The following is a 23,790-nucleotide window of genomic DNA, read 5'->3' as shown; positions in this document are numbered from 1 at the left end:
TATATATATATATGGATAATGAGTTGCAATAACTTCTACTACTCAAGTCATTGCCTAAAATCTAGGGTACATTAGTGATAATGTTAAGCAATTTATTCCCAAACGGGAAGTTCTCAATGCATATGGTTTCATGAGGTCTGTTGAATGAAGATTCCAAAAGGAAAGAACAAAGTACATCCTTCTAGTATGGTACAAAGTTATGGAGAGAAGAGCCAAAAGTGAAACTCATAGGAGGAATGAATCTCATCGAAGAAGCAAAAGCAAAGTTAAAGCTCATTCTTAATCTCACACAAAGATATTTGGAGAAGAAATTATAGCAACTAAATTCAAAGATCTTTGACATAGACAATTGGAGTACATGAGTTAGAAATCACTTCAGATTCTCGACATAAATCACCTATATGGGGTATAAAAATTTTGAAATTTTATATTGATAGTCTTTATGATAAGCAATACATATTCAGTTTCTAGATATCAGAAAACCCTTAAGCAGATGTGCATTACTTGAACTTGTGCATTCAAATATTTGCACACAATCTCAATGATGCAATGGAGAACCTTATTACTTTGTCATGTTCATTGATGATCACTCGAGAAGAGTATAGGTGTACTTTCTAAAAAGTAAGGATCAAGTATTATTAGAATTCAAAGAATTTCATGCTCTAATGGATTGTAATGTTGGAAAATCTAAGAGGATGAGTCACATGATTGAAGAGGATATCATATGCATGTTGCAAGATGTCAATCTTGCCAAGTCTTTCTAGAGTGTATTAGTAATGTCTGCAATCGATCCCATCATTAAGACTCTTGAACGAGAAGATTCCAGAGGAAGTGTTATATAAGAAGAAGGAATACTTAAACCTTTGAGAGTACTAAGATGCAAATATTTTGTTCACTTTCCAAAAGATGATATAAATAAATTAGACACTGAAAACAAGGAGTGCATATACACTAGATGGCCAAATGGTAGATTAGGTACAAATTGTGAGATTTGATAAACAAGGAAGATTCGAGAAGCACATATGTGATGTTCTTCAAAGATCAAACAATCAAAGATACAGACCAAAATTTGCATTGATTCAGAGGGAAAGATTAGTCAATAGGCAAATCCTTAGTAGACATATCTTGATAAACACACAAATCCTCAACAGATAGGTCGAAAACAGACAAAACCCTACCATATTGATGAACAATTAGCTCATGATCAAATGATACAAATCAACAGATTCATCAAGAGCTTGAGCCAATAAAGCATCAAATGCAAGTTGAATTGAGACAATCCAAAAGAGGGACAATACCTTCGTCAATGTATCCAAAGAAGATTATATCACATTGACGGAAAATGATGAACCAAAAAACTTCTCAAAATGTATTTAGGTAACTAATAAAAGAGAATGAATTAAACCCATGGAAGATAAGATGAACTCTTTAAATGAGAATTACACTTGTAAGACTAAAATAATTTTAGTGCGAAACTAGAATATTTTTATTTAGAGACAAGAGAGACATTATATTCTTTCTTAGTTGGGTGAGCTAGAGTGATATGCTTTAGAGTAAGAAAGACAAAGATTACAATCATACTTTCATAAAGGAGACATTTTGTAGAATATGACCCTTATTTTTTTACCTTTTTCCATGTTAAATTTTTTTAACATTATTCTTATACTTTTTCCTCCATTTTGTTTGTGTTCATAACTTTCTTAAGTACCTATTTAGCCTCATACAAGGAAAGGAGAATTGTTAGGATGTTTCCAACAAATAGATCTCCTCTTTGCTACCTTGTTCTTATAACTTGTCTACATGTATAATTTAATTAACAATCTTTGGATCTCATCTTATGCAGTTAAACCTAAGAAAGGTGATGCTTTATTGTTCTTCAATCTTCTTCCAAATGCAACAATTGACACTAGAAGCTTGCATGGAAGTTGTCCAGTGATTGAAGGTGAAAAGTGGTCAGCAACTAAGTGGATTCATGTAAGGGACTTTGACAATTCATTCAAACAAGTTTATAGTGAGAATTGTAAAGATGAGAATGAGGAATGTTCAATGTGGGCTAAGATAGGTGAATGTGAAAAGAACCCTCTTTACATGGTTGGAAGTGGAACAATCAAAGGGCATTGTATGAAGAGTTGTAATGCATGCTCATCTTAGGAGACAAAGATTACATGTCTCACAATTTTTCTGTCTCTATGTCCTCAACCAATCAAACTTCATATAATAATATTAAAATATTAATTTCTGTTTGTATAAAAAAATTAATGAATGAAGTTTTCTCATTGATTTGAGACACCAAATAAGATACGAATGGAGACATGTGATCCCCATCCATCTTAGGCTGCCTATTTATTTTAGTCTTTCATCTTTGAATGTATGTATAAGTTATGGTATTGATATATATGGACTCATACTAATGAATAATATTGAAACTAATAAGTAAGAATCTTTTCTTAACTAATTTTAAAATATAAAAAAATAGAATGAAATTAAGTATGGAAAAGTATTGTGATCTTTCACTTTTTTCTCCAACTTATCCTTTAAAAGTAAAGAAATATACACAACCAATGAACACAATTTTCTACATAGAATTACATGAGTCTTGAAGAGCAAAATAAATTGCTGTCGAATATAAAAATAAAAAAAATATTTACTTCTTTAAAAGATAATAATTAAATAATAATAAATAGTTAAACAAGTATATTGTATAAATATAATATACTGTTAGCATCTTCAAATAGTTTAATTTACTCAACCGTGTTAACAAGACATGTATGATTACTGCAGTGAGTCAGTGTCAAATAACCTAGCCAGAAACCTAAAGCTATGGTACCACAATAATGACTGATAATCTGCTTCCATTTTTTTTTGTTGCAAAATTATCAACTCTTGAACTTCGAAGGAAAATTACAATGCATAAGGTGAAGATAAAATAAAATAATCATCTTTGTAGATTAATCAAGAATCTCCACTCTTCTGTAAAATACTATATTTGCCCATCTTGACATTAATAACCAAGAGCTGCATATTGTACCTTGGATTATAGTATAAGGGATTGCTTGCATAAGGCTTGGTTGTTGTTGTAAAACGGCATTGCTATTCCTTCTTGCTGCTATCAATGTGCTGCTATCAATGTGCTTGGGCATGTTCAGGTTTGTGACTGTACTCATAATCAAGATGAACAAAAGCACGTTCGATCTCAGGCAAGAGCTCGAGCTTTTCTTGCAGTGATTCCCCAATATCATGAGCCTCTTGCAAGGGCATACCTGCTGGCAGGACGATATCTACCTCGACAAAGTAGTGTGACCCAAATGTGTAAGCTCGGACGGTATCAATGTGCTTTACGGCCTGGTGGTGGTTCCAGCAAAGATATGTAAGTTTTTGAAGATAATCTGGTGCAGCTGATCTACCAACCAGGGAATTCACATTTTCTAACACTGTCATTGACCATGTTCGGATAGTGTACAAAGCCAGCTGCAGCAGAAGAATTAGATATAAGAAAAACTAGTGCAAGTTATATGTGATAAGCTATCAAGCGTGATAAGTTACGCATACAAATAGAAATAAGAAATTTCGGGATTGGTTCCAGCAAAATATATACTTCTCAAAAGAGCCAATGATGGTTACTTAAAATATTAGTTGTCAATATGAAATTTATGTATCAAACCATCATAAAATGCAGTTCAAGGAGATGCTGCAGAAATTTTGATAAAGCGATTAAGATAGTCACAATCAGCCAATCATGATCTCCTGCAAGAAAGATTCTATCTAAAGGAATCTGAGATCTCGATTTTAAAAAAACATAAGAGGGTAGCAGAGGCTGAGACACACTTGAGTGCAATCTCAATGATAGCTATGGTTGTTGATGGATGAGATGACAAGAGAAACTACTTGAATACTTTGCTTCATTACCATCTACCCCTTGGAATAAATCAATTGCTAATAAATCATAAATTGACAAACGATTTGATGCAGATGCATATATCCTCTTCTCCTGCTGTAAATAGCTACTCAAGACCTTAACATAAGTATAGACTTACAATGATAGCCCCAACTGGATCCATCCAATCCTCGAAATAATTTGCCAAAAGTGCAGCAATGAGGCCAATGACATTCGTGATCACATCGAAAAAGTGATCCTGGGCATAGGCTTTGACAATCTCATTAGTAAAAGAGCGGCAATAAACCATCAGCAGGAACTTCACCAAAGTAACTGAAAGCATAATTCCCACAACCCATTGCTCTTGCTCCCTGGTTAAATTGAATGCTTTTTCCTGGACATTCCATTTCGAGGATAGATTAGAGTTACAAAGAACTAATGAAATCTGGAAACTAAATGAAATGTACTGTTTATCTGTTTGAGTGTTAACTTTGCCTCTACAGGTGTGGTGAAAATAACTTACTGTGGATATCAGCGTACGCATTGACTCCAAAATTATTTGCAGTCCCAGAGTTGCCATGACTGAAGCGAAAACAAGAATTCCCTGCACCCAATGTTGAATTTTTAAATTTCATCCCCAAAATTCATACATAATTATGCATTAGACCGTTAACTATTCAATAATGAACTGTCCACTTTTTGCTTTATTTAAGGAACGTAAGTATACACAACCAAACTGTACGCTAAGTAGTTTTCTTTCTTGCTATTCAACTCGATTACAAAGTAAATCATACAAGTCAACGAGAGGGGGCAAAAACGAAGCAATATCTCTTCAAGATCATTGGCAACAACAGAAGATCATGAACTCGGGAGGTTTTAAAAAGAAAATAAGTTAGGAGGACTAACCAATGGCTGCATCCGTCTCTTTCCTATAGGGTATTGATATGGGTTTGGAGTTTGCATGGAAAATGCAGTAAACCAGAGTATGAATCCAGAAAGGAGATCAAGAAGCGAGTCCAAAGTGGATGCAATGATGGCTAGGGAACCACTTCTGATTGATGCATAAACTTTGGCAGCAAAAAGAACCATGTTAGCTATGTTTGATATTCTGATGGCAAATGTCTCGCTTTTCACTAAACTCTCTTTCTCCTCCTGTAAACAAAAGTGGATGTTCAGCCAAGGAATTTGACTACATTACAATCTTAAATCATAGAGAGCATAAAGGAAAATGAAATAAAAACCTTTGACATTCCAGGAATAAAACCACGCTCTGCTAAGGCATCCATTTCAGTAAAGCCCTCAAGCACTTCAACCTGCTGCTGATAGTACTCAGCAACATTATCTTCTTCACCTGAAGAAATAAATAACAAAAAGGAAAATTTAATACAAGATCCATAAAATACCTCTTCCAATTTAGTAGCAACAAGCAAAGATACCATCATTCAAAGAATATATTTTAGAAATATAGCTAAATTTCCAATATTTTCACATTCAAGTTGCACAATCTAGTAACAATAAACTTCATAAGACTAGAAAACATAAAATCACAGAATAACAGCTGGACCGACAACTGATAAGGAAACTTAAAGGCGCAAGTTTAAGCAAGAGCAGGGACCAAAGAAAAACAACTCAAATTGAAGATATAAATCAAAAAGTCCAGATGCACACAAATGTAAAATCTTATGCAACTTCTTCTACTGAAAACATGAATCTCTAAATAGAAAAGGACAATCACCAAACACTACTAATTCATTGATGAAAAGTTTTGCCTCTAGTCCGTAGAGCATGCAAAACCCGAAAGTCCAGATTCCTATTGCACCACAAAGCAAAAAAATGGCCAATACAACGAAAACCAACCTCAATCACAATGTATAATCCCTGAGATACCAAATCAACTGCCAGAAAAACATCCAAATCTTAAAAAAACAATTAACAACTAACCTAGTTCTAGTCTAACACATAATACTAAAACTGAGATAAAAGGAAACAAAACTTGCCATACCCAGCATCACAGTAACGAAAACTACACACTTTCAGCAATTCAACACAGATTTATTGCAAAGGGAACACAACCTCACAAACACATATAAAGAAAATGGAATACAAAATGAGACAAAAAAAACAGACAAATTCTAGCACCACACAACTCAAGTAACCACAGCCATTAATGTAAAGCAAATTGCAGATTCCCACTAAAAACACAATATAAAAATGTTAAACCACAAATACAAGAGTCCTCAAAAAAATGGCAACTACAAAAAAACCTTATTGCAAAACTAATAGACAGAAAAGCAGATTCCAAAAATTATTAACAAATAAATAAACGAAAAGAATCCCAAGTAACTAAAAATGTGAAACAACACCCAATCCTCTTCCCTACTACGTAACATATAAATATATATGTATATATATATATATTAAATAACTCCCTAAACATTTAAATCTATAAATAAATAAAACAACCTAATGCACGAGACTCACACCAACCACTGGGATCTTAGCAAGAGTAAATATATACAGTCTTCCTCTCAAAGGCGAAGTCGGTTTAACATGACCTTCACAAATTTATCGTTACATCAAGCCTCATCATCAAACATTTAATCTAAGTAACTAAAAATATATAAAAAATAATAACATTTAATCTAAGCAATCATCCTCGGTCAACTTTTACATCAAAGCTTATCCTCAAACATTTAATCTAACTAACTAAAAATATTATATATATATATAGATACTTGCGTGGAGATGAAACTATATAGAGACAGCCAATAAAATTTTGACAACACATTAATATGTTAACTCCAATTAAATTTAATCTTAAAATAATAGCATCAAAAACCATAAAATGTATTTGTTTTCGTGCAAGTTTTTCTCTATATACATATATACGAAGAATAACATTTGATCTAACATTTACCGTTACGTCTAAGTCTCTTACTCATGCATTAAAACAAAGTAACTAAAAAAATATATGAAAAATAACATTACCTAATAATATGAAAAAGTAGATTCGAAAAATATTAATTAAAGAAATTGAAAATATGATAACTGTGTTGTACCTAGAACACCATAGCAATCATGAATTCCACTAGAGGATTTCACTTTCTTCGTTTTGTGTTCTGAACAAAGCTGAAACCCTTCGAAGTTCAACCGCCATGACCGGTCACCATTGTTAGCCTCTGATAACAGCAACCGCTGCTCGTCGTTCTCAACCGCCACCGTCTCTACCATTCTCCGGTCACTACCAAAACGTCGTCGTTTTCTGTTTTAACAATCGTCACGAGTTTCAAACCGGTGAAGTGGGAAGACTATGTTTTAATGCAGCAGCTGAAGAAATATTAGAGTTGGATCTCATAGCGCGTGAGGGTCACTCGAGTGACGTGGAGTGTTTACGTTGGTTTAATAGAGGGTTCAGCGCGTGGGTTTGATCTTTGTTTTAGCCAATTGGAATTTGACACGTGGTACTTATGGACTTGGTGGGTGTTATATCATTTTCTATACATGAGGAGCACGCTATAAATTATCTATTCATTTTTTAATGATGATTTAGTATCTATATGCTGACAATATAATTATTTTTTATATTGATAATATATTATTTATTATTCATATATTAGTCATTGATTATTAAAGAAAAATAATCTAAATCAATAACAAATTATATGTCATCAGTATAAATTTTTTTATACTAATAATACATAGATATTAAATTGGTTTAACAATGTATCATAGTTTTAATTTTTCATTTTAAAAATTAAAAAATGCATGATGAATAATGTATGAGTTTTACGCGTTGTCATTATGTCATATACTATTCATATATAATCATCATTGACTCTTTACAAAAAAAATAATTCAAATAAATAGTGGATAATGTAGTTATTTTACATAAATGACAATACATTGATATTATAATCTTACAAATAGTTATTAATTGTTTCTTATAAATAAGTCATTTTACTTCTGAATTATAATTTACTATTCATGTTTTTTCCTTCCCCATAGTTATCTTCCTTAAATGAAATATTGCTCTGACTATAATTATTATGAGTGATAAAAATTTCTTCTGAATTATTTAAAAACAGTTATTAAAACATAGCATAAAAGAGTGAAACTCTTTATTACAAAACAAAATTTTAAAATTTAAATATATTAGGTACAACATTTTATATAAAAAATATTTTAGTCTCTTGGACAAGTCTTCTAGTCTTAAATGGCAAACAAATCACAATAAGTTTTGATTGCAACTTTACTTAAATTTTAGCTATATGGTCAAATATTCAAAGAGTTTAAAATATGTGCACTGATAGTGTAAAGTTTTTTACACTTTCAATCCATCATCCATCATTGATTTGTATTACTTTTATTTGATAATCAATAATAATTAACAAATCAATAACAGATAATTAATACTTACATTGTCGGTACATATATATTAAATTGATATTCAAATTCTAATAAGATTGCTACTTTGAGAGGTCAATGAAAGTCAATCACACAATTATGGTGGATGGAATACTTGGTCTAAAAAATAGTGAAATTTGATGCATATTATTATTATTTAAAATAAAAATAAAATTAACACGAATGTTAAAAGTTTTATACTACTAAATATTAATTTCTTAATAAAAATATAATAATATAATAAAAATAATAATTGGGAAGGTGAGAACCTAGGGCCCACATAGGTACTTATAAGTTATAATAGACTAAAAATAAATAAATAAAATGGTGTTAGAAGACGTGACAATTTGTTCAGTATTGAGTATTGACTATTCTTAAAATATATTATAGACATTACCACCTACTACCTCTTTTTTCTCTCACATATTTTTATACTACTTGAAAAAAGTATATTATTTAGGAATATAAAATTATAATCATTTTGGAATAGATAATCCTTATTTCACTAAGAAACTCTTCTTACATAAAGTTCTTTATCAATTTGGCCATAATCTATTAGTAATATGTGACAAGTCTCTCTTTTATATTAATTAATCTATAATCTTAATTTTTATTCTCAATCTCGTATATCCACAATACACATTTTGTTTACACCCGAGTCTAATTCTAATTATTTTGTTCCGAAGTAAAAATATTCATAGAACAATGTATCTTAGCTTGTTCAAATATTTACTACCAAGAAGTACCAAATACATTACTTAGTGACAATGATCCTAAGAGAGTTAACAATAGATAAGGATAAAGGGATAAGAAAGGGATAACACATAAAGAAAGGAAAAACAATAGATAAGTGTTGAGATTGGATAAGCTTATGCTTATGATTAAGGGTTGAGATAAGATGTATATTTTTTTTTAAATTTTGCAGCTTCATCATTATTTGTTGATTTCAACTTTTTTTAATGATGCTTTCAGATTCTAACATTAGATTATTATTTTTCTGTTTTTTATGCTTAAATTTATAGTTTGAAATTAAAAATAATTGTTAGAATAGAACATCTCAATAAAGTTTACTATAACATTTTCCTTACTATACCCTTACTTTGTTCATCTTGATAATTGATGTTGTGTGGAAGTAAAATCCCAACATGTATATATATTGGCACATAAATAGTAAGCTGCTTAAAGTTTTAGCCATTGATACTTTTGGGAAATTAAAACTATTGAACTATTCTTATCTTTGCATGTGTATCTATATTGAATGAGTATATTATTATTGATATTCTTCTGCTTCGTTTTAACAGCATTGTTCTAACAAGTACAGTTAAATGACCACAGTTTATTGCGATATCTGATGTAGTGAACTAAAAAAGGATAACCTAATGTACGAGCAGTTTTGAATTGGTTTTCTTAATTGTTTTTCTTCTAAGATTAAAGAACTTGAATTTGTAGGATGGGAAAATTAATATTTCATGGGCAAATTAATACTTCATCACAATTTTAAGGTTGTTTTTTATTGAATATAAAATCTATATATACTATCAGTGTAAAGATTTATATTATAAACACCATATTATCCACCATTCATTTTGATTACTTTTTCTGAAAAGTCAAAGATTATTAAACATTAATAGTAGATGATGCAGTGATAGTATATAAAACTCATACACCGTCATTCGTCTTTTCTCCTTTTTATTTGTGCATGGGAGCTTGATATCCTAATCTTTAGCTACCATCTTCCACTAGGCATGCATCCACTATATGTTTCAAAGCCTATATAGCATGAAAAACTCAAAGCTTATATATATCATTTCTTAATTCTTCCATGGGCTTAATAATTTCAAACACTTTTAACATAATGACCCTTCATGAATAGATAACCATCAAGTAAAGAAGCATAAAATAAAACACAAATTCTTGACTCAAAAACTCAAGTTTATAAATTGAGTTTAAATTTTATGCATTGATAGTGTAAAGTTTTTTATACTATCAGTATATCATCATCATTGATTTGTATCTCTTTTGTTTTATAGTCAAGTCAACATCGGTTAATAAATCAATGATGATATTAGGTTCAAAAAAACACTAAATAGTAATAAATATCCCACTTTTGATAAATTTCCATACACAAATCTGCTACTTTTTATAAGCTTGATATTCCTTTCTAGTAAATCATTATTCCTTTTCCACTTTGTCACTGGTTAATGTTGATAACCATCATTATAATGGTTGCAAAAACAAACAACTTCAGGAACATTAATGCTGATAATCATCATCCATTTTCTCTCTAGGGTTTTTTTAATGAATGTCTCATGATTTAATTTCGAGGAACAAACCTTGTAGTTTAACCATGTCAAAGAAACTCTTTTGTTTACCAACAAAACGTTTGTATAATAGTGTAAGACTCTGCTAGATCTTCAAAATAGTCAAAATATCAAGAGTTTGATTTCTATAAGCAATACTTGTTGAGAATGACAGCTACATACTTCAAAAGAGATTAGTTTCTTATCCTACCCTTGGTAGTACCGAAAAAGAAATTGTTTTGGTTTAGCAAATTGTTTTTTGGTCGGAGATAATCTTAACCTATTATGATGATAGGCCATATCCTTTATTTTATTGTTGTCTTTTTATAATCTTTGTTGTGGGGTGGCTTCTTTAATTTGTGGAGGGATTTTGAGCTATTTTTGGCAAGTTTTGAGCTACCTTTTTTGGCATAGGGTATTTTTTTATTGTTGTTATATTTGGTTTTTTCTTTAACCACATTTGATAGAATGGAGATTTTCTCCGATACCGAATAGTCTATTAGTGGATGGGTACAACACAAAACTCTTTAACAACTATGATTTTATATTATTTTTTAATAAAATTAAAAAAAATTCTCCTTATATTTTAGGTCTCTCCGGTATCTAAGAGTAATTGAATTCGTGTAGGTGGGCCTTGTTCTATGAATAGAATCACTTTTTCCCATAAAAAAACTATTTTATGAAAATAATTAAAAATGGAGGAATTTATTTATATCTCTTTTCCTCTTTTTACATAAAAGCTAAGTATAGAATATACACACTTCATTGAGATTAAGAATAACATTTCCATTTTTTGTTAGGGTTTTATTGCATTTGTGATGACAATTTATGACCTTAAAATCAAACTCTCATCAATATTCTCTGGAGTCCATTAGGTACACACCAAATTTCAGAGAACCTTCCCATTTGACCCTAAAATTAATTATTAACCAATTTTAAGGGTCACCCTTGACCTAGAGACTATGCTATATAAGTGAAAATAGAAGTAAAAACAAAAAAAACATATGATTTGGAAAATGGGGTAAATTATAAATGAGTCATAATAATTAAACATGGATATGCATCATTACAATGAATAAAAGTCCTAGTGCAAACAAATAATAATGATGGAATTTGATGAATAGGGCTATTGCATGCATATTATTAAAAGAGTTCAATGCTTATCCAAGAAGAATAATTATTTTTACTCTATAATAAAGACAAATGTATAATAATAAAATGAAACTTTAAACACTTTGTTAATTAGTAGGATTTAATATATATACACTGATAATGCAAGTGATTTTTACATTGTTAGCAAATCTCTACCATTCATTTGTTTGTTAGTATTGACTTTCAAACAAAAGTATTCAAATCAATGGTGGATGATGTGCTGACATTGTAAAAAAATTTACACTGTCATTGCATAGATTTTAATCTCTAATTAGTATATAAAATTGAGCATTGATGTAACAAGTTGAATTTTTGGCTTCAATAATTATAGATGTGTCACCTTTGAATTCATGTTTACATTTGATGACTATAATCATGCATGTGTGGGCCTTTCCATGACCTTGACGTAAAACTAAAAATTAAAAATAACATGAGTGTAGGAGTTGCTTTGGGATAACACCTTAATGGCTGAGAATTGAGATGTTCTTGAAAATTGGCATAAAAGTTATATCATTACTCCATGAATAATACCTTTTAGTTTCACTCTATTGTTTAGGAGTTACAAGAAATGAGGTGGAATCAAAGGGTTAGTAAGGGGAGAAATGATCTGGAAAAAGAAAGTAATTTTCTCCCGTTGAGTGTTAAATTTAGATGAGGATGATAAACTAATAATAATGTAAGAATATTTTTTTATTTTTCAATTTTATCTCCAAGAAACGCCAAATTATGGGACTTTAAAATAGATACGTGAAGGATTTTGAAGAGTTTCTCACATGGAGGGTTTTGGAACCCTCCAAAACTTTCATCTCTCTTTTATTCAACACCCAAACAAGGAGAAAACTTTCCAAATATTTAATTTCATTTCTCTCCCAAAACCATACTCCCAAACAAAGCCTTATGGTTTTCCATCGGAACAATTGGAAATGTTTGTCAATTGAAGACTTTTGAAATTATATAATATAATAATAATGTATGGGGTCATAAGATTTAGTTTATAATTCATAAAGACTTAGGTATTAATTTTGTAACATCATTTCTTTAATTTGTAAATAATATGTTAACATTTCTATAATTATTTTATGAGTCACGAGCTTCGCTCTAATCACAACCAGTCTTTGATTCTAGTTAGAGGTATGGATGACAATAAGTATCGAATCTGTAGATATCCGTAAAAAATAATCATAATGCTTCGCTCTAATCTAAAGATCACAACCTGGAATAAGATTATCTTATATATCATAAATAAATTTAAGTGGTAATCACATGATAATCCAGATAAAGCAGAATTAAAGGATAAAACTCACACGAGATATTTGCCTACAATAAAGGATAAGTCTAACAGAATATGATATAGTTTAATGGCAAGATTATCAAGTAATGAAGAAATTTAAGTACCTAGTAATCCTAATGGATACACAAGATTTTATAGACTATAAATACTCATGTCTAGCACTTTCTAGCTATCACATCTTTTAAGAATACTATGTAGCCTTAATTTACTTTTACTCACTTGAGGGTATATAGGACCGATGTTTCAACCTTGACCACAATGTGGTGTGGGCATGGAAAAGGATAAGTTAGACAAAAATTTCGGGACCATTGACCAGAGCAAGAACTAAAGGGGTAAATAAAGCTCTTCGACAAGTCGTCTTGACCCTAATAAAAATTAACCTAAGGAGAGAGAAACTACCACCAAGAATGGTATAATGCATTGAAGAATGAGGAACTTGGATCACACTACGACCATGTTGGGAATCTAGGTCACAAAACATAGTTGTGGAACAATGCATGGCCTAACCTTGTTTCTTTTAGTTTGCATGAGAATTTGTAAGCCTTTTCGTTTTTTCTTCGTTTAACCAATGTAATAATAGTCTAAGGTCCCACATCTTGAAGATCATGTGCGGTTATAAGTTGATCACTTGGGTTGACTTTTGACTTTTCATTTTTAAGAGTAACAACATTAAAATCGTGTAATAAGTTGTGGGTTTCACTATAGCATCAATGGTCGAGTTATGAAGTTGTCTATTTACATGATTGAAAATGTCTTTATTATTAAACCTTATGATTTTGAAATGGTAACCAAGATACATGTTTATTTGAGTTTAGCATTTTATGAACTATGAGAGTGCTAAGTTAGGCTCTTGAGTCTTATAGATGTGCAACAAAACTTTCTCTTAAACTAGAATGAAACATTTCTATCACATATGACATCCGAAGCACATTCCAATTTGATCTACCTCACTTGAATTCTATGATTTACATTTTCATCAAATTTCCTACCGTGTTGTATAATTGACCCAATATATTTAAATTTATTGACTTATAATATGACATAATCTCTGATTTTTACATTTTTAACATGATTTTTCTACCTCTTGCTAAACTTATATTTCATATATTTTATCTTATTTTAACTTATACAAAAGTTGTGTGTTTATAATGTTTGTCTCTATATTTCTAGTTTCTCATTTGCTTCCTCTATTAAGTCCATATCTAGGACAATATATTCTTCAAAAATATGTACATATATATTGTTAGTCTAAATTCGAATAAAAAGACGAATGTTGGGTTAAACAGTTAACATCCAACATAAAACTTTATTAAATTTATTTAATATATAATAATCTTTTATATAAAATAAATTTAATTGAACCAATTATCAGATTGAAATTTTCTATTCAATAGATCTCATATATCAAATTCCACAGGAAAAATATATACATCAATATTAATGTATTATATATCTTTGAAATATATGATAGGTGAAATAATTTCTCAAATTTAAAACAAATAATCTAGATAATATAATGAACAGATTGATTGACTTATATTATTAATAAATAAAATACCTTTTATTAATAAATAATTGTCTTAATACTTTGGTCATGATGTGGGTGTATAGTATTAGAATCATATGATTTCTAACGGTTTATTTCCTTTTTCTTGAAGTGTTATAATTCATTGTATTATTACTATATCTACATCTGTTTTAGTCAAGATTTGAGTTTTTAAATATTTATTTCCTTTTATATTTATATAGGTACCATATAATAAAAGGCTCTCCTACTATATAAAGTGATGATTTCTCTTCCATTTTTCCTTGCCTCTTCAACTTCTTCCCCACTACCCAAAAATAATACAAGAAATCTCATCATTTTCTATTCTTCTTTTTCATCCAATATTCAAACCCCAATTATATTTTTATAATTTGTCACCCTTTTTTCCCACCCAAAATAAATAAACATACCATTAGAACTTAGATCGGTTAGGGCCTTAAATCGCTGGACCAATATTTTGTCGGACATTCTATTTCAAATTCTTAAATTCCACTTCAACCCTCACCATTTTTTTTGCATATATTCCCTAAAAGGGCTTAATAGTAATTATAACTTTGATTTTTTCTCGAACTAGGGCATGGTTGGAAACGACGATGGTGGTGCTCGGAAAATATTCTGGCGCTCCGCCTCTTGGTCCGGCGAGGCGAGGAATGATTTCGCCGATCCAAATTCCGGCGACGGTCAGAATCGGCGATTCCCTCTGCCACCGCTACCACTAACGCCTCGATCGCAGCAGCAAAGTTCCAAGTCCCGGTCGTGCCTTCCGCCGCTGTCCATTGCTCGCCGGAGCTTGGAGGAGTGGCCGAAGGCGAGCTCTGATGATATCGGCGAGTGGCCGGAGATTCCAACTACGCCTAGTGGTGGTGGGAGAGGTAGTAGTAGTAGTAATAATAATGGTGAAAAGTTGAAACTTGATTTGTCTTCAATTCAGAAAAATCATGATAATATGAATAATTGTAATGGTAATAGTAGTGTTGGACTTGTGAAGAGGGATAAGATTGCTTTTTTCGATAAGGAATGTTCGAAAGTCGCGGATCATGTTTATCTTGGTGGTGATGCTGTTGCTAAAGATAGGGATATTTTGAAACACAATGGGATTACTCATGTTTTGAATTGTGTGGGTTTTGTGTGTCCTGAATATTTTAAGGCTGATTTTGTGTATAGGACATTGTGGCTGCAGGATAATCCATCCGAGGATATCACTAGTATTCTCTATGATGTGTTTGATTACTTTGAGGATGTTAGGGAACATGGTGGGAGGGTGTTTGTGCATTGTTGCCAAGGGGTGTCTAGGTCCACTTCTTTGGTTATTGCTTACCTTATGTGGAGGGAAGGTCAGAGTTTCGATGATGCTTTTCAGTATGTTAAGGCGGCGAGAGGTATAGCCATTGACCCAATATATTTAAATTTATTGACTTATAATATGACATAATCTCTGATTTTTACATTTTTAACATGATTTTTCTACCTCTTGCTAAACTTATATTTCATATATTTTATCTTATTTTAACTTATACAAAAGTTGTGTGTTTATAATGTTTGTCTCTATATTTCTAGTTTCTCATTTGCTTCCTCTATTAAGTCCATATCTAGGACAATATATTCTTCAAAAATATGTACATATATATTGTTAGTCTAAATTCGAATAAAAAGACGAATGTTGGGTTAAACAGTTAACATCCAACATAAAACTTTATTAAATTTATTTAATATATAATAATCTTTTATATAAAATAAATTTAATTGAACCAATTATCAGATTGAAATTTTCTATTCAATAGATCTCATATATCAAATTCCACAGGAAAAATATATACATCAATATTAATGTATTATATATCTTTGAAATATATGATAGGTGAAATAATTTCTCAAATTTAAAACAAATAATCTAGATAATATAATGAACAGATTGATTGACTTATATTATTAATAAATAAAATACCTTTTATTAATAAATAATTGTCTTAATACTTTGGTCATGATGTGGGTGTATAGTATTAGAATCATATGATTTCTAACGGTTTATTTCCTTTTTCTTGAAGTGTTATAATTCATTGTATTATTACTATATCTACATCTGTTTTAGTCAAGATTTGAGTTTTTAAATATTTATTTCCTTTTATATTTATATAGGTACCATATAATAAAAGGCTCTCCTACTATATAAAGTGATGATTTCTCTTCCATTTTTCCTTGCCTCTTCAACTTCTTCCCCACTACCCAAAAATAATACAAGAAATCTCATCATTTTCTATTCTTCTTTTTCATCCAATATTCAAACCCCAATTATATTTTTATAATTTGTCACCCTTTTTTCCCACCCAAAATAAATAAACATACCATTAGAACTTAGATCGGTTAGGGCCTTAAATCGCTGGACCAATATTTTGTCGGACATTCTATTTCAAATTCTTAAATTCCACTTCAACCCTCACCATTTTTTTTGCATATATTCCCTAAAAGGGCTTAATAGTAATTATAACTTTGATTTTTTCTCGAACTAGGGCATGGTTGGAAACGACGATGGTGGTGCTCGGAAAATATTCTGGCGCTCCGCCTCTTGGTCCGGCGAGGCGAGGAATGATTTCGCCGATCCAAATTCCGGCGACGGTCAGAATCGGCGATTCCCTCTGCCACCGCTACCACTAACGCCTCGATCGCAGCAGCAAAGTTCCAAGTCCCGGTCGTGCCTTCCGCCGCTGTCCATTGCTCGCCGGAGCTTGGAGGAGTGGCCGAAGGCGAGCTCTGATGATATCGGCGAGTGGCCGGAGATTCCAACTACGCCTAGTGGTGGTGGGAGAGGTAGTAGTAGTAGTAATAATAATGGTGAAAAGTTGAAACTTGATTTGTCTTCAATTCAGAAAAATCATGATAATATGAATAATTGTAATGGTAATAGTAGTGTTGGACTTGTGAAGAGGGATAAGATTGCTTTTTTCGATAAGGAATGTTCGAAAGTCGCGGATCATGTTTATCTTGGTGGTGATGCTGTTGCTAAAGATAGGGATATTTTGAAACACAATGGGATTACTCATGTTTTGAATTGTGTGGGTTTTGTGTGTCCTGAATATTTTAAGGCTGATTTTGTGTATAGGACATTGTGGCTGCAGGATAATCCATCCGAGGATATCACTAGTATTCTCTATGATGTGTTTGATTACTTTGAGGATGTTAGGGAACATGGTGGGAGGGTGTTTGTGCATTGTTGCCAAGGGGTGTCTAGGTCCACTTCTTTGGTTATTGCTTACCTTATGTGGAGGGAAGGTCAGAGTTTCGATGATGCTTTTCAGTATGTTAAGGCGGCGAGAGGTATAGCCGATCCGAATATGGGTTTTGCTTGCCAGTTGTTACAGTGCCAGAAAAGGGTCCATGCAGTTCCTCTCAGCCCTAGCTCTTTGCTGAGGATGTATAGGATAACCCCACATTCGCCGTATGACCCTTTGCATCTTGTCCCCAAAATGTTGATGGATCCATCTTCGTCTGCGCTGGACTCTAGAGGTGCATTTATTGTGCACATTCCTTCTGCGATGTATGTTTGGATTGGTAAGAATTGTGAAGCCATTATGGAAAGGGATGCTAGAGGGGCCGTGGGTCAGATCGTTCGCTATGAGAAAGTGCAAGGACCTATTGTAATGATTAAGGAAGGTGACGAACCGACTTACTTTTGGGATACTTTTTCAAATTTCTTGCCTCTGATGGACAAATCTGGGAATGGAGTTGAAAATATCAAATCAAGTGTTATGGTTTGGCCTGGTGAGAGGAGAGTGAGCTCATATGATCTTGATTTTGAAGTTTTCAGAAGAGCTATTAAGGGAGGTATTGTGCCACCGTTTACATCATCAGAGGATGAACATGAAACCCTTCTTCCTGCTAGAGAGAGTAGCTGGAGTGTATTAAGGTGTAAACTTTCCTCCGCTACTATGAAGGAGTTTGTCTCAGCCCCGAAGTTACCCTTTCAAAGGGTTTATTCAGATTCCATGTTGTGCATTCATACATCAGCAAATTCATCTCCATCTATGTCAATTTCGTCATCATCCTCATCATCATCTTCACCCTTCTATGTCTCTCCAAATTACATTTCTTCTGATTCAAGCACGCACCCAAAGTTTTTGTCAGAATTGACCCTGGGTTCTTCGTCTGAAGTTTTGGTTTCAGTTCCAGTGTCTTCACCTTTGTCTACCTTCTCTAATTTGTCTCTCTCTTCAGAACCAGTGTCTAACAGTGCAGATATCCGCAGTATGAAGATATCACATCCTCACTCTCAGTCAGCCTTACCATTGAAGAAACCATCTACTTCCCTTGCTGAACGAAGAGGTAGTTTGTCGAAGTCCTTGAAGTTGCCACTAATGAATGATAATACACAAGAAATAAATACAGCATCGACTTTTCATGCCAGTTCAGAAGCTGGAGTTCTTATGAATGGCAATGTGAGCCATTTACAACAGTCAGATAGTTCAAACCATTTTTATGAGGCCAACGACCATCTCAATGATACAGGTGTGAATGCTCCTCAACAGTTTGAGCTGACATTATGTCCGGACAATGTTGATGGTGTGGACTTCTTGGAATCTTCACTTGTCCGAGACTGTGTTGAGCCTTTGATAGATACTCCCTCAAGAGAAGACTTAAAGTCTACTTCATCAAATGGAATTGATGAGTGTGGATCATTGCAGCATAGCATGACAACAACTTCAGTGTATCACTGGCCCAGTTTAGAAAAGATTGAGACATTCGGTGCAAGTCATCTGGATTCTAAAGTTGCTTTTGTTGTGTTCACTCCAAGTATGCCTGCATGTGCAGGGAATGTTTTATATTTCTGGTTAGGGAGGTCTTTCAGTTGTGATACTTCACAGGTTCAGGTAGATAGTGATAGAGAGTCAAATTTTCTAAGGGCAGTTGACTGGAATCGAATTGGTGGCGGCGTCCTTGCTCGGTTTAGTTTGCCAAAGAATACAATCATAAAGGTATGTTGTTCTCTCTCTCCTTTCATGGTAAGTATTTTGTCACATTAAGCTATGATACAAAAAAATTGCTTAATTCGTGACAAGCCTGGCAAGTATATTAAAATATGAATCCTCGTGATGCCATATTATGCTTATGTTGACAGTTGGCTATATTAGTTATTAAATGATAGTCACCATTGAATAAAAAATGGTAGCCTAGTGTACGAGACTCCCACATAGTCGGACCTGGGGATGATAGATGTTACCAACCTTGCTCTTGCAAGTGAAGAAGTTGTTTTCAGGATTTAAATCCATGACCTCCCGTTAGCAACCTTACTCCCACCCTCGTGATAGTCACCACTGAATGCAATACTTATATTTTTGGACACCAGGAACACCTCTTTGCTTTTGTGTTGTTAGTTTCTCAAGTAAACATTTTTTTATGATTGGCAACATACCTAATATACTCAAAATAAAAAGCACATCATCTACATTTAAAATAAGGAAGTTTGCCTTTCGGTCTGTTGAACTTTCACCTATTTGCAAACAGCCACCATATACTATGAAATCTTCCTATTTAATCCCTAAATTATACCAATTATCAGTATTTGTTATTTTATTGGCTTTCCTTTTAAGTTGCTAACGGAGAAGTGATGTGACATGCTCCTTACTCTCCAATTATATCCAATCCTGGGAAGTCAATAGTACACGATAATAGCACTCTTGGGCTGTTGCAGTGCTATTTTCTGGTGCTATCTATGAAATACCGATACTTCAATATCCTCCACGTATATGATACTAATACTCTCCGATACTTCATATGTATGCATAAAGTATCGGATCTTGCCTTCTGTTAGCGCTTGTTTTATGTACATCTTCCATTGATTTTTCTTTTCTTACACTAGAATGAAATTGAAATGCATTTTGGATTGTCCCAATAATTTTCTATTCTCATGTTGATCAATAAATCTCTTGTGATTAGATTGTCAAAGAGAATGAAGAACCAGAAGAGTTTCTCGCCTTACTGAGATCATTGTAGCACAACAGATATTAGGAGAATCATGGCTTCAAGTGATTTCCATAACTTTCCTGCATCTGTATCTTCTCTATGTACACCAATTTTTCAGACACTAATTTTGTCTTCCCTGGGAAAAGAAATCCAGTGAGGTAATGAATGACTTCCTATGGGTTACGTTATTTACTCACGACATTTAGTGTATTTATTTTGCTTAAATTTGACTAACTTACCATGATAATAAATTTGACTAACTTTAACTTACCATGATACAACAAGAACCAAGCCTTAATCCACTAGGTGAGGTCGACTACATGGATCGAATGATGACATAATGCTCCATCATAAATCGTGTTCAATTTTTATCAAAAAAAGTTGTTTGCTTTTAATTATCTCTAGTTTGTATTAACTGTTAATGAAGTCTTTATTGCTTATATGTTATTTGTGTAATGACAAAATACATGTTAGCTGTGTGACACCTTCATTGGACCAAGCTGCATCAATTGCTCTGGTCCATATGTAACATCAATGCCCATACTCTTTCATGTTTTTCTGACATCATTGCCCTAGTCCATATGTAACATCACAGCTCATACACTTTTCCATGTTTTTCTTTGCTCACGACGTATTATATTCGAAGATTGTTGCATTCTTTGTGTGATTGTGTCTCTTAACACCATGAAAATCATGAGTCTTAACACCTAGATTTTGCACTTGGCACTTGCAGATGACCCTTGTGGGATACTATAACATTTTAAACTCATTTACATGCATGAGTTTTGAAGTTTTTATTGTGATCCTTAGATCATTATTTTAAGTTTAAATCTCCATTGAAAGAAAAACCTTATAAATTGTTGCATGTATGCCACAACTTCACATTTCATGTGGTTTCAAGGATCCAAACATTACAGGTTATAAAAAAATTGCTTCAATGAGTTCAGTTGGAGTTTAATTTTGCTGCATGAAAAGTTTTCAATCATGAATCATGTATATCGTCATTTCGTCAATAAACTTGACTATCACAACCGGTAACCTGAAGCATAAAACTCTTATAATGATTTGACAATAAACAATTGAGTGTACCAAAACTGAATTCACTTTTGGTAGCTTGGAACATAGGAACTATATGCTTGTCCTTTCACTTCATGTTTCACTCGAAAGCTGCTCGAACCGAGTTTTTATTTGTTGTGTTTGCAGGAGGTTGCTACTTGTCAAATCCATTGTAGATCAGCTTATTGTACAGTGCTTGTAACACCCTCAACCTAGACATTTATGTTCCATATATTGAAATTTCTTGCATATTAACATGTGATATTAGAAGGATAGAAAAACAATTAGTTTTCATCTCTCTGTACATGCAGAAACTGGTAGGGTGGTACTTTATTTCCTTAGATATGAACAAATGAATCTATAGTTGAGAATTCTAAAGAAAATCTGGATGATAGTGTCCTTAATAACATGATTCATGTCAGAGATTGTACCCATATATCTACCAACTATGTTGAGCCATATTGGTATACTTTTCTTTCTTCTAAAACTTGTGACTTTTCAAAAGTGTAATTCCTACCCAAGTGGATCCTACCCATAGCGCTGACTCTTATGGTCTATTTGCGAGTCGATTTTTGGAGAAAGAATGGAAAAAGAAGACTTAAGAACCACCAAATAAAATTAATAAGTGTATTTTATGATTCCTAAGTCTTTCCCTTTTCTCCCTTATCCATGGTCTTTATCCCTAGACCTTCATCTCTAACAATAATGAGAAATATTTAAAATAAAAACATTTAGCACAAAAAAAACATTTTTTAAAGAAAAAGTTATATATATCATCTTATAAAATGAATGTAAATATTCCTTTCTATTCATAAAAAAGTGACTTAATTTTGTAATTTGAGCTTTTATACTAAAATAACTAGGAACTATATTATAAAGTATCAAAACAAATATTTACTCATTAAAAGGAAAAATCACTATCAATATAATGTCTCCAACTTTCCATTCTTGGGCTTCATTTAAGTTTGATGTATGAAAAAAAACATGTTTTCCACGTGCTTTTCGTTTTTTCTTCACATGACAAGTTCATTTAAAAAAATATAAAAACGTATATATAACCTTATCAAAATTTATGAATGAAACTCTCATTAAGATGTTCTTGCATGTCTTCGTTAAATGTTGTATTTTATAAGACTAAGATTTTACTTTCTTAGTGATTTTACAATACCTATGATTTTAAAGTTAGTACAAGGATATAAGAAGTTACTATTGGTTAAGATGGATGACTTTTATGTGTATTTAAATCAAAGCTTCAATATTTTTCTCATCATTTTAAAATTTCATCTATGCATTTTATTTTAGTTTACTCCCTAACTATATATTATTTGATTTTTTGTTTCCGCCGGTTAAACTAAGAAAAATGCATCAACATCTATATTGATGTTATCTCTATAGATGATCTTATGAGTGGTTTAATGTGCATGGATGATAATCGATGCACATTTATTAAGTTACGTCAATATTTGAAGGAAATTATATCATTTCTTCTTATCTTTTCCTCATATTTTCTTATCTTTTAAGTTTTCATCTCGTTCCGCATCTCTCGAATTTGTAAATAAGTTACCACAAACTCACACTTAATCAAAAGAAAGTGTGCAAAACAATTTCATGCAAGATGTACATTGAACAATGGTTAGAGAAGCTAATTTGTTTACATTGATGGCTATAGTTACAAACAAGTTCCATGAACACTTTGTTCAATTAGCCATTAGAAATTGAAGCACTAAAGAGAAAAACCTAATGCATGCCTCAAATGGTAGTCTTTAATTCAAGCTCATTAGTAAAAAAATAGACAATGAATCATATTCCTTCTCCTATTGAGGAACAAAAGGTGGCATGCTTATGAAATAGGGAAGATTGAATAATCAAATTATTATAAAGTAAAAATGGTAATGCATGCCTAAAATGGTAGCACTTCATTCAAGCTAATTAGTAAAAAAAATTGATAATAAATGAAATGCCTTCTCTTCTTCTAGAACAAAAGGTAGTCTTTATCATTTTACTTATAATATAAGATGTCACTTTTGGTTTTGAAAGCAAAAAAAAGAAATTACTTATCTAATACTAGAGAGAATCCTTATTCGATTTAACGAGAAAGACTCTCGAGTTTAACTTTTATGTACGGTTTTAATATTATGTCTCTAGAAGGAGTTTAACTTTTATGTACGGTTTTAATATTATGTCTCTAGAAGAATTAGAACCTCCCAAAATC

At 32.1% G+C, this 23,790-nt stretch overlaps 3 protein-coding genes and 1 long non-coding RNA gene across 6 annotated transcripts in view; 2 read left to right on the top strand and 2 right to left on the bottom strand.

The window, feature by feature from the left end:
* The window catches only part of LOC109330028 (probable prolyl 4-hydroxylase 6), a 6,378-nt gene extending 4,227 nt beyond the window's left edge, over positions 1-2,151 (top strand). The window contains exon 8 of the mRNA XM_019563993.1: positions 1,844-2,151. Coding sequence (XP_019419538.1) covers positions 1,844-2,151 — 308 coding nt within the window. The remainder of the gene's footprint in view (positions 1-1,843) is intronic.
* LOC109330008 (metal tolerance protein 11) lies at positions 2,717-7,225 on the bottom strand. 2 transcript variants are annotated; one of them, XM_019563959.1, is made up of 6 exons: positions 6,934-7,225; positions 5,116-5,225; positions 4,781-5,026; positions 4,398-4,478; positions 4,035-4,268; positions 2,717-3,468 (listed from the first exon to the last, which is right to left on the bottom strand). In XM_019563959.1, the coding sequence occupies exons 1-6, from the start codon at positions 7,103-7,105 to the stop codon at positions 3,124-3,126; spliced, it is 1,188 nt and encodes a 395-aa protein (XP_019419504.1). In that variant the 5' UTR covers positions 7,106-7,225; the 3' UTR covers positions 2,717-3,123. The 2 variants fall into 2 exon arrangements, with proteins under 2 accessions (XP_019419504.1, XP_019419513.1); XM_019563968.1 differs by lacking the exon at positions 6,934-7,225 and adding an exon at positions 5,877-6,042.
* On the top strand, positions 15,039-22,014 carry LOC109329990 (protein-tyrosine-phosphatase MKP1-like). Of its 2 annotated transcripts, XM_019563939.1 has the most exons (4): positions 15,039-15,946; positions 17,880-19,534; positions 20,496-20,680; positions 21,726-22,014. In XM_019563939.1, the coding sequence occupies exons 1-3, from the start codon at positions 15,145-15,147 to the stop codon at positions 20,550-20,552; spliced, it is 2,514 nt and encodes an 837-aa protein (XP_019419484.1). In that variant the 5' UTR covers positions 15,039-15,144; the 3' UTR covers positions 20,553-20,680; positions 21,726-22,014. The 2 variants fall into 2 exon arrangements, with proteins under 2 accessions (XP_019419484.1, XP_019419478.1); XM_019563933.1 differs by lacking the exon at positions 15,039-15,946 and having other exon boundaries at positions 16,966-19,534.
* Positions 19,955-20,482, bottom strand: LOC109330004. The gene is made up of 2 exons (XR_002105611.1): positions 20,222-20,482; positions 19,955-20,026 (listed from the first exon to the last, which is right to left on the bottom strand). It is a non-coding gene; the product is annotated as an uncharacterized LOC109330004 (long non-coding RNA).

The sequence above is a fragment of the Lupinus angustifolius genome, chromosome LG02 (genome assembly GCF_001865875.1).
Source record: "Lupinus angustifolius cultivar Tanjil chromosome LG02, LupAngTanjil_v1.0, whole genome shotgun sequence".
Lineage (NCBI taxonomy): Eukaryota > Viridiplantae > Streptophyta > Magnoliopsida > Fabales > Fabaceae > Lupinus > Lupinus angustifolius.
The sequence above is the reverse complement of the archived record's forward strand: the minus strand, read 5'-3'. Positions and strand labels throughout refer to the sequence as shown.